The sequence below is a fragment of the Pan paniscus genome, chromosome 11 (assembly GCF_029289425.2).
Source record: "Pan paniscus chromosome 11, NHGRI_mPanPan1-v2.0_pri, whole genome shotgun sequence".
Lineage (NCBI taxonomy): Eukaryota > Metazoa > Chordata > Mammalia > Primates > Hominidae > Pan > Pan paniscus.
The window spans coordinates 104,099,746-104,112,002 of NC_073260.2; the positions used below are offsets into that span (position 1 = coordinate 104,099,746).

Genomic DNA, 12,257 nt, shown 5'->3' on the forward strand with positions numbered 1-12,257 from the left:
ATAAACAACACAAATGGATTTCTCACAGTTCTGGAGACTGAAAGTCCCAGATCAGAGTGCCAGCATGGTGGGATTCTGGTGGGGGCCCTCCTCAGAGTTGCAGACTGCTGTCTTCTCACCATGTCCTCACATACAGGAAGGGGCAAGAGAGCTCTCTACGGTGCTAATCCCATTCATGTGGTTTCCACCTTCATGACCTAATCACCTTCAAAAGTTCCTACCTCCTGATAGGATTTCAGTTTACGAGGTTTAGGGGAATACAAACATTCAGTTAGTAATGGTCACCTTGTTTAGTCTTCAGATTGTCTAGAAGAGGAACCCAGAGATCTAAGATGAAATAATTTTGCAGAGGTAGCTCGCCTAGTCTGAGGAGGATCATGGATTGGTACCCAAGTATTCTGGGCTGCTGTCGCCTGAGCCCTTGACACTCTATCTTCTTGAGGTGAATGTGCTTCCTGTCCTTGAGAAGTGAAAGGAAATTAGCAGACAAGATCCTTCAAAATATGGTCATAAGGAACTCTGTTCAGTGTCAAGGTACTGATTCAGGCAGTTAACTTTTTGGGAGGATAAAAGGAAAAGAGATGGTAATGCTTTGTGGTTTAGAAAGATCTTGTGAAGAAAGTAGAATTTCAATTTGCAGAGGATACTAAGAGTAGCTTCAAGGTGTGGTGGAAGGGATAGAAGGAGGACAAGGCACTGGTGGGAAATGCTGGGCACATTTGGGGGAAATGCATTGGAATGAAGCAGAGGGGTTTTGGTAGGTGACAAAAGGACAGGTAAACTGGGGCTGCTGAAGAGGACTCAGGGCATCAGTGTGTGTGGCCTTGATATTTGGCATGTACGTGTTTACTTTGTGATACCACCAAAATGCAATCTTAACTAGAATGGTTTCAGTTGGCTTGTGAATGATTTTCGTTTAATTGAAATTTTAGTGGAATGAAATCCTATTTGGGTTCTTAGGGTCTCTCATTCCCCAAGAGCTTGCCTAATAGTCTTGCTTCCTTTTAACTCCATGAGAAATAAAAGCCTTATTGTTTCTTGTGTATTCTTATGATGTGATTAGATCTTAAGTGTTTACATGTATATTGGTATTTTAGTAAACATTCCTTTTAGGTAGGTGAAGGAGGGAGGTTATGCGTCATTGAGAAACTCTGGGTTTGGGATTTTCTAAGGAAAGAGGATGGCATAGAAGTCAGGACATCTCTAGGCCAGGCATGGTGGGTCATGCCTGTAATCCCTACACTTTGGGAGGCTGAGGCGGACAGATCACCTGAGGTCGGGAGTTCAAGACCAGCATGACCAACATGGAGAAACCCCGTCTCTACTAAAAATACAAAATTAGCCTGGTGTGGTGACGCATGCCTGTAATCCCAGCTAACTCGGGAGGCTGAGGCAGGAGAATTGCTTGAACCAGGGAGGCGGAGGTTGTGGTGAGCCGAGATCACACCATTGCACTCCAGCCTGGGTAACAAGAGTGAAACTCCGTCTCAGAAAAAAAAAAAAAAAAAAGAAGAAGTCAGGACATCTCAGACAAGTCAGAAGTTAAGGTGGGGAGTGATTTGCATCAAAGACTAGACGTAGATAATACTCTCGTTAGGAAGCTTACAGTTCTTTTCAAACTTTGGGTCATAGGGAACAATCATCAGTTTCCCTAAAGCTTTTGGGCAGGGTAATAACAAGTGAAGTTCACTCATTAATAATCATGGTTGACTGTGATGAGCTATTCTCCACCAAGATTTGAATAAATGACTTACATATCTGCTTTACATAAGAGAAATTATTGTTATAGTTTCTGGAGAAGAAATAAAGGATAGATCGGAGACTCAACTGGGAGTTTGGCAAGGGGCTATGAAAATTGAGTGTGATCTAGATGGTAGAATGGGATTTTTTTTTTTTAAAACAAGAATGTCTTTTTGTCTATTATTCTCATCTTACCTATTTTCTTTTTTAATGTTGCAGTGTGCAAAGATCCACCTTACAAAGTAGAAGAATCTGGGTATGCTGGTTTCATTTTGCCAATTGAGGTTTATTTTAAAAACAAGGTATGTAATCTTTACCCATTAATCTTTCAGTAGACGATCCACCATTAGCCAAATGATGTTTAAAATAATTTTGACTCATAAGCACTTCTGTCACTAGATGATTTTAAAATAAAAGTTAAATTTGTCTTCTAGGAATTTTGGCTATCATTACCCTTAATTATCAAGGAAGTGGCTAGAAGAAGATAATTTTAATTATATGAAGTCAGATTATGTGAAATTCATTAAGTGTTCCTTTAAAGAGAGGAGTGATTACCATTTTGGAAAAGATAAATATGTTTGTAAAATAGAAAAGAAGAATTATAGTTTTTCAGTAAAATGCTTCTTTTCTCATTTTCATGTCTGTAGAATTTTTTTGAGGCTTGCAAAGAATAATCTCATTTTATCTTTAGCTGGTACTCACACCATACATGTATATAGTTATTTCAACTTCAGATACATGGATTTTGCTGGATTTAAAAGTTTTCAGGCCAGGCGCGGTGGCTCACACCTGTAATCCCAGCACTTTGGGAGGCCGAGGCGGGCGGATCGCTTGAGGTCAGGAGTTCAAGACCAGCCTGGCCAACATGGTGAAACCTCGTCTCTACTAAAAATACAAAAATTAGCCGAGTATGGTGGTGGATGCCTGTAATTCCAGCTATATAGGAGGCTGAGGCAAGAGAATCACTTGAACCTGGGAGACGGAGATGGCAGTGAGCCGAGATCGCACTACTGCATTCCAGCCTGGGTGACAGAGTGAGGCTCCATTTTTTTTTCTCAAAAAAAAAAAAGTTTTTAGCAGTAGATATGTGGCATAACACACAGACTGTATAATACCAGACAAATTGGTCAACCTCTGTGGGGCTTACTTTCCTTATTTATGAAATGAGGAGATAAGAGTACTTACCTCATAAGGTGGTTAGTAGGATTAGATAAAATAAACTTATGCAAAGTATTTAGAATAGTAACTTATAGATAAGCACTTCAAAATGCTAATTATTATATCATATTCCTTATTTTTCCTCCAGAGATATCATAATTTCTAAAACCTGCTGAAAAGTCAGGTAATTGGTTTTTTTTTCTTTTAAGGAACTGAGCAAATAGAATGTCATGTTATCCAAACCAGTGCTCAGTAAAATATGGTTCTTGGGATAGCATTAGCATTACCCTAAGAACAGGTTAGAAATGAGATTCTCAAATTCTACCCAGATGTATCAAATCAGAATCTCTGGAGGCAGGGCCTAGGAATCTGCATATTTACTAGTCCTTCTGATGCTCAGTAAGTAAGAGAACCACTGATAAGCCACTCCTTAATGTGCAATCCCTTCCACTGGAACAGTGTCACACTGGCCTTTTTAACTTACAGCAGTCTCAGTCCTCAATTCAGCAGTTAGAAAGTGTTAAAACGAGATTCGTGATCTAGGTCTTTCTCTCCATTGGCTATGCTCCTAATTTCTGTGCCTTCTAGCAATAACTCTTTGCTAGAATAATGATTATCTTTTGTAGTGGTGATACCACTGAATCGTTGACATATTTGTCATCAAATCAAATTTGTCGAGATGTATTTATGTCTGTTGACGTGATATACTTTCATATTGAAGTGCTCATTTTTCTCATTTCAAGTTCAATTTCCCTTAAGAAAATGGTTTTTGGCTTTCTTTTATTTCTTCTGTTTTTCCTTCACTACCAATTTCTCCAATACTTGTTACTTGTTATTTTCTATTATAGTCATCCTAGTAGATGTGAAGTATACCTCATTTTGGTTTTATGTGCATTTCTTTGATGATTTATGAGTTTGAACATCTTTTCATGTGCTTGTTGTTCATTTTTTTTTTTGGAGAAGTGACTGTTCATATCTCATTTTGCTCACTTTTCAGTGTATTTTTAATTTAAGTGGTATGTTTGTGGGAAGGAATTTAGAGCCTGTCTCTATCTCCCATATTCCCCACTACCGTTTTAATATGTTAGAAGTTTAAGTGATGAAGATCATATGGTGCTTTTCTTCCCTCTTGTCACATCCTCATAGCCAGTGTTTTAATTTCATCTAGGGATTGGGCTACACCATAGGAAGAATCTAGCCCTTCAAGCCAGCAAAGTTCTTAACTCAAAGAAATTAAAGAATAGGCAATTATGATCTCTTATGAGAAGACCATAATGGTTATGATTATATCACTGTCTTCCCACCAGCAAAGTTAGTTTGACATTGCATTGACTTCAGTTTTGAAATAGTGATGCAATGAAGTATCTTCTCTCTTTTCTTGTTTTTAACTCTTCTGGTCATTTGTACAAGCTCTGAGTTGAACAGAGGAATCTGTTTTATGAATTTCTCAGTTTCCTGCTTTACAAAAATAACTGGAATTTCCCCATATGCCAGATTTAAGAAGAAAACAAGTAAAGGATGAAGAGGCAGCAAGTATCACTCCCTACCATACGCGCACGCACACACACGCATGCGTGTGCACACACACACACACACACACACTTCAGTCTTCTTGAAATTCATAGAACAGAATAAAAGCAAGATATAATGAAGGCACATTGGGTAGTCATTATGACTGTAAAACATATATTCATTTTGTGAGGGATTTTATTTTCTTAAAATATAAAGGAAGAAAGCAGCATATGAGATGAAAAACATCTCTTCCTTTGTGGCCATTATAAAATAGACACATTTGGAACATTGTAGATTTTCTGTTTAGTATATAGATTAGCTTATTTCTATTTTCTAGTTTTAGGCTTTCTTTAAAATTTCATACATAATAATGATTGCTGTTTTCACATGTACACAATAATACATATATATTTCAGTGTTTGTAATATAGAAAAGTAGGATACGCCTAATTGGCCCTATGTAGAGATGTGGATTAATAAATGGTAATTATGTAATCCATAGAATTCTGTACAGTACTTAATGTGGCAACATGAGTAAATCTCAAAAAATGATGACTTAAAAGTTGCAGAAATATATGTGCATGGTTATATCATTTGTGCATTTTTTAAAGAAATTATTGAAATGAGTAATGGTGTTCTGGAGAGGTATGTATTTAGTATAAGAGCATATGTTGGAATGACAACACAGGAACTTAAGGGCATTAGTTACTGGAGGAGAGGAATGAAGAAGCTTACATATATAAAGTTGGTTTTGTTTTGTTTTGGTGGGGTTTCACTCTGTCACCCAGGCTGGAGTACAGTGGCGCAGTCTCAGCTCACTGCAGCCTCCACTTCCTGAGATCAAGTGATCCTTCCACCTCAGCTTCCCAAGTAGCTGGGACCACAGGCATGCACCACCACACCCGGCTAATTTTTGTAAATTTTGTAGAGACAGGGTTTCACCATGTTGCCCAGGATGATTTCGAGCTCCTGAGCTCAAGTGATCTGCCCACCTCTGCCTCCCAAAGTGCTAGGATTACAGGTGTGAGCCACCCCGACTGGCCAAATTTTATTTCTTTAAAGAAAAAGATAAAGCAAATCTCTGGAAGTGTTATCTGTTTAATCTCAGTAGAAGGCACATGGATATAGCATTTTTAAGTACTTTTCTATATGTTACTAATTTCTTAATTAAAAAAGGAATTATTGCTTTGCCACTTTTTTGTTTTCTTAGGATGTCTTAGAAACCAAATATTTGCTATAGTCTGATCTAGGTCTCTGAGCTAGGTATATTTGTTTCTTTATTTTTTCTAATTTAACTTGTAAGAGCACCTAATGTGAGATATAGTTTCTTAACAAATTTTAAGTGTATTAAGTGTACAGTACCTTATTGTTGATTATAGTTGCAATGCACAGCAGATCTCTAGAGCTTATTCATCTTACTTAATTGAAACTTAATGCCTATTGATTGACAATTCATTTTCCACTCTCCCCAGCCCATGGTAACCACCATTCCAGTCTCTGATTTTATGAATTTAAAATCTTACATGATATCTGTTTTAGATATCTCATGTAAGTGGACTCAGACAGTACTCATCTTTCTGAGTCTGGCTTATTCCCCAAGGTCCAGCTGGATATATTTTTTATTTTTCATGTTACTGAAATGATCCATTGGTAAAAATTTAATAGGTCTAGGCTCTTGCTTCAGAGTGTTCATTTCTTTCTTTTGCATATTTATTATTTTATTTATCCCTGGAGTTTATTCAACTCTGTCTTGAAGAATAAACATCCATTATAGTAATGGCATATTAGTCCCTTCTCACATTGTTATTAATACCCGAGACTGGGTAATTTATAAAGGAAATAGGTTTAATTGACTCACAGTTCTGCATGGCTGGGAAGGCCTCAAGAAACTTACAGTCATAGCGGAAGGGGAAGCAAACACGTCCTTCTTCACAGGGTGGCAGGAGAGAAAAATGCAGGCAAAGTGGGGAAAAGCCCCTTATAAAACCATCAGATCTTGTGAGAACTCACTTACTATCATGAGAACAGCATGAGGGAACACCCCCATAATCTAATTACCTCCCAAGACACATGGGGATTATGGGAACCACAATTCAAGATGAGATTTGGGTGGAGGCACAGCCAAACCATATCAAATGGTTTATGAAAAAGTGTTGTTCAGAGTTTTCACAGGAATGAGGGAAAGCAGAAAAAATAATTCCAGGTAATGATGGAAGAGTCTTAATTCCACGTATTAAAGATATCCTGTCCTTGGTCACATCCCCATCCTGTGTTTTTCCTGCTTCTCTAATGAGCTCATCTTCAGTTCTGCTCATTTATTTGAGCTGTCAGGGTCAAGAGGGGTGGTAGAGTGTCAGTACTTCTCTTGAGTTTGTATATGTTAATGCTGTCTTATTTTGTATTTGTGCTCAACAAAACAACCCTATTTGTGAGAATTGTGTGTTTCAGAAACTCTAAACCAACAGGGACACTGAAACATAATCAATTTATGTTTGAAAGGATCGCAGGCTTCTTTCTTTCAATCTGATCTCAGAAAAGAGAGAGTAAATGTCAAGTACTGAAGCTTCTGCAGAGTGAGAGAGGGTAACTTGATATTGCCAAAAACAAATTTCCACCTCTAGGAAATGTATTATTTATATATAGAGAGCAAGCACATGCTTTCTCATTTGAACTTTGAAGAAGAATGTTTTCTAAGGAGCATAGACTGACATAATGTCGATGTCTGCCTTCTAAGAGAAGATATTCAGTTGGCCAGAGCACAAGTTGATGAGTACTTTTTTCTTACTTAAAAAAAATCTTTAAAAAAATCATACGCAGGATTCAGAGAGTCATTTTCTGTGGTGCTTACCATTGGTTTTATTGGAAAGTGATGTTTTTTGTTCTGTTTTAGACTGTTGTAGACTATAAAGTGATGTTGATATTACCTCATTCTTTTTATGCTGGTAATTAATGTGTATTCTTCAATATGTTTTTCTCTTTAAGAAAGTGTATAGGAGTATATATTTTCCTAGTAAAAGTATATGGAATAGAACTTAGGAGTTTTAGTCTTTTGACTACATTTAATGATTGTTAACTATTTGGTACAGTCTTCCCAGATTTCCCTCCATGTATTTGCATAGATAAAATGTGTGTCAGCGTAGAGATGGGCAGGGGCATGATTTAATATTTTTCTGTGACTTGCCTTTAATTCAGTTAGCAATATGCCTTTCAAAGTCAGTATTTTTAAACACCTGAATGGTGTTATGTGGTAATGATGATCATTCTTAGTTTCCTGCTATTCTAAGCAATGCTACCATGAACATTTAATAGTATATTTTTGTACTTATATCTGAATATTTCTATGGAAGAGATTCTTAGAGGTAGAATTACTGGGTCAAACATCATATATATTTGGTATGTTGATAGATATTGCCAAGATGTCTACCAAAAAGGCTTTACCAGTTTATGCTCCCAGTTACATGGCAGAAAACTGCCCTCCTTTTAAAATTAATTCTAAAGTTACATCTTCTGTTTTATAACTTAGGGGATAGACAGATAAATAAAAAATGATCATAACTAAATGTGATAATTACATTAATAGAGGAATGCTATGAGGGACATCTAATTCAGATTATATTGGGAGAGTAAGAAAGACTTTCAGAGGAATTAATGCTTTAGCTGGGTCTTGAATAATGAGTTTGCATTAACTAGGCAATAGAGGGGAAGCTATGCTGGGAGGGAGGACGTTTTAGGTGTGGGGAGCATTACTTGTGAAAGGCCAAATGAATGAGTTAATGTGAAGTATTGGGGAACTGCAGATGCTTCAAAGTTGTGGAAAAACAGTATAGTAAGAAATCAAAAGAAATATAGGAAAGGTAGTAAGAGACTGCTATGGTTATTCCAAGCAAGTGTGATTTTATTGCAGAAAATGATGAACCATTAAAGGCTTTTATATCAGTGGAAAGCTGTAATCTGATTTTTGTGTTAGAAAGATCATTCTCTGGTCACTGTGGGAAGTAGAATGAGGTAAGTTCAAAATCAGGGAGGACATCAAATGAAGAATGGTGGTGGTCTAAGCTAGGACAGTAGGCCTTAGAGGAAAGGATAGGTAGATCTGAAAGTTCATAAGGACGAATACTAAATAGAACTTAGAGAAAATTTGACTGTAGTGAGTGAGGAAGAAGTAACAGTTGGGAATGATTTTTGTGTAATTTAACCTTGGCAAGCAGTTAGAATTGCTGTTTTCCAAGATAACAGAGGATAGGACAAAAGACACATATGAAGGTAACTTTAGTTTAATATAATGCATGAATTGGATGCTGCCGTAAGTCAACCTGTGGACACATGTATATGGCAGTCAGTGAGAGCTGGGTTGGAGATACACTTAGGGGAGTCACTGTCACACAGGTGGAACTGACTCCTTGTGAATGGGTGTCATCTCCTTGGGAAACTTCGCAGAAAGGTAAAGGACATTTAAGGTCAGTGAAGAAAGAGAAGAAAGTCCTTGAAGAATATTGAGAAGGAATAGCCAGTAAACTATGAGGAAAACCAGGAGAGAATGGCATCCTGATAAGAGAGAGAAAAAGTAGATTTCATGTCAGATTGTAGTGGAAGTGAAGGGGTACTGAGGAAATGAGTGGAGATTATGATTTGGGAAGTTTGGGTGAGGAGGTGGAAACCATGAATTTTGAGTAGTTAATTCCTATATTCTGAGAGTTTCAGGTGCAAAGACCCTTGAGTCAAAAGAAATGGATTCAAATTATTTTGTTTCATCATTTATTAGTAATATAACAATAAAACAAGGCTCACACCTGCCCCAAACAGAGCAGCGAGAATTAAATGAGATGTCATTATTATCTTGAGTCTGTATTTTCACCTCGCGTGGCTAAAGATCAATGTGTAGAGAGGGATAAATGTTCAGTCAACTTAAGTAACAGCTTGAGAGTTGAACCTGGGTATCGGAAATTCTAATTATTGTATTCTTTTGCATAGGATGCTATTTTGTCCTAGTTATTTATTCAGAAAAATTCCATTCTTATTAATCTCACAGATACTTACTGCATTTCTACTGTGTATAGGCATAAACTAGTCTTTGAGGGTACAATGATGATTCAAACATTGATCCTACTTTCAACAATCTTTTGATCCAGCAGGGTAAATGGTGATAATAAGAAGGCAATTATTCTAAGACGTGGCAAGGGTGAGAGAAAGATGCACACACAGTAGAGGAGAGGCAGTGGGGAGTCGGGAGTTAAGGGGAGGTTTTCCAAAAGTGAAATCTTGAGTTAGGAATGGTGAGAAGTTATCTAGGTAAAGCAGTAGGTAGAGAAATGGAGGTAGGCAGTGAAGGTAGTAATGCAAAGCAAGAATGAAACCAGAGGTAACCTAGAACACAGTAGGTACTGGGAAGCAACCAGTAATGGGATGTTGCTAGGCCATCAGATGGACAGAAGGGGAATGGTGGAATATGAAGCCAAGAGCCAGATTATGAAGGCCCTTATGTGACATTCAAGTGAGATTAGGATTTTTAGCCCAATGGCTATTGGAAGCTGTTGAAATTTTAACTAGGAAGTGAAAATGGCTAGATTTTTGTTTCATATAGATAATCTTAAGGCCTGAATGGAGGAGGAATTGAAGAGAATATATCCCAAAGTAGGGAGTTTATAGTTTGGGCCATGAGTAAAATCCTAGTAGTAAGAGTTAGAGGGCTTGTTGAAGAAATATTTATGGAGAAAATGGCAGCCTTTGATGGTGAGTGTACTGGGGTGGGGAAGAGGAAGGAATGTGCTTGGTTTCTAGTTGGGTGGCTATGTTGCTGGTATCCTGTCACCTGAAAGATCATGGGGAAGAAGAGAAGTTTTTCTTATTTCATTTCCCCTAACACAAGAAACTAATTTGTCAGACATTTCTATTTTGTTTCACTGATGATTCCATGATACTTTTTTTTCCCCAGTACTACTTTGACAGTTTAGCTGTTAGATGTCTTAGTTCTTTTCTATTTCTTATGAGGAGTAAATTTTTGCTTTTAAAATTTCACTTATGCCTGACTCTCTTTTTTCTTTCATAATTTTTGTTAACCTCCAGGAAGAACCTAGGAAAGTCCGCTTTGATTATGACTTATTCCTGCATCTCGAAGGCCATCCACCAGTGAATCACCTCCGCTGTGAAAAGCTAACTTTCAACAACCCCACAGAGGACTTTAGGAGAAAGTTGCTGAAGGCAGGAGGGGTAAGTGGCACTCTCTTGTGAAAAGCATTCCTATTAAAAAAAAAACAACAAAAACAAACAAACAAACTAGTTCCTGATGTGTTAAAAAGTATAAGGTTTTGGGAGAGGTAAAAGAAATGATGTACCTTAATGGCTTAGCTGTGGATTCATGTGTTGAGATGAACAGGTAGACAATAATATTTTAGATAGGCTTAAGTTTGAAATTACACTATTAAAACAGTCTTAAGATCTATGCAGCTCAAATTTAATTATGACAAAACCCCAAAACAAACAAGCAATAAACTCTCATTTAAGAAAAGAATAATATTTGAACTGTGTTATATCAGTTATAGAAACTTTTGGGTTAAGTTGCAAGTCACATTAAAAATTATATAAAAAGAAATCCAAATTTTCTTGATCACAATTAATAAAAAAGGTATCTTCACTCATACTACATGTTTGGGTCATTTAAATACACATTTTTATTTGTTTGAATTTTATGTTGATAAAAGATGGATTTTCCTTTTTAAAGTAATGGTAGCAAAAGTGTTGTAAACTTTTGCCCTTGTGATTTGACTAGTATGGGAAAGAATTTTAAGTGGTACCTCTTGCAAACATAAACATTTGGTATGTTTGCTTCTGAAGCTGGGTCAGCTGTACAAACACTATTGATTGGTCAAAATCTATTTGACAATGAGTGTCACTGGGATCATCAGCTCCTACTTCACATGAACTTATGTGTCATATTATGTGGGCACTTCACACCCCATCTATTTTGAAATGTGTTCTTTTCTCCAGGATCATCATCACTTAGTTTCTCTGGAAGGTTTTTGTGCAGTTTTCTATTTATGAAGTTATTTTCTATATGCATTTGTAGACCATTACCCATCAAGATGCCTTATATCACTGATAAACTCTACCTGAGGGCTTTGTAGGAAGCAGGTGGTTTTTTTGTGGCACAGTTTTCTTTATTGGATACATGAACAACCACTTTGAGAACCTAAGAAAAGCTATTGTTCCTATTATGAGAAAGTTGCCCATGTATATAATTGTGTGACTATTCTGGGTGATGTGGACCCCATTTTTTGAGTTCTGTTTTGCTAGGCTGCTGTCCTTTTACCTGAATTATGAATATGCATTTGAAGCATTGCAAGTACTTTTACCATATTTCATTCCTTATCATATATATGTCAATAGATTATGGTTTAAATGGGTATTGAGCCAGCTTTGGAAATGAAATGCCACTTAGAGTATTCTATGGGAGAAATACAGCTTCATGAAGAAATGTATTTATTTTTGTAACACAACTTATTTTAAAATTAGGAACTTATTATAATTTTATTAAAGAAGTTGTTTGGAAAAGTAACTGTTTTACTCCTTTTATAGTTATCAGGAGTATAGTTTTGATGCTATTTACCTATGGCTATGCCATTAACAATCAACTAACTGGTCCATTTAAAATCCTAATCAATCTCTTTTTTTAATGAATTTGGCATTTTACATTTCTGATTCTCTCTCTTGGGTTGTGTAGTTGGGTGGGTAAATTGGAGAGTGCAAATTATGTAACTTTAGTACGTCATGCTTCTGATAAGGGTCGTAGGAAAACATAAATATGACACAAGAACTTTTTAAAGCAACCACTTAGTCCCAGAGAAGTCGAGG

The 12,257-nt window shown here is 36.7% G+C and overlaps 1 protein-coding gene across 2 annotated transcripts in view; it reads left to right on the forward strand.

The window, feature by feature from the left end:
• The window catches only part of MLLT3 (MLLT3 super elongation complex subunit), a 277,290-nt gene that overhangs the window by 160,987 nt on the left and 104,046 nt on the right, over nt 1-12,257 (forward strand). For both annotated transcript variants that reach the window (XM_034967223.3, XM_003830660.6), the window contains exons 3-4: nt 1,960-2,042; nt 10,473-10,616. In XM_034967223.3, the coding sequence (XP_034823114.1) occupies nt 1,960-2,042; nt 10,473-10,616 (227 nt within the window). The remainder of the gene's footprint in view (nt 1-1,959; nt 2,043-10,472; nt 10,617-12,257) is intronic.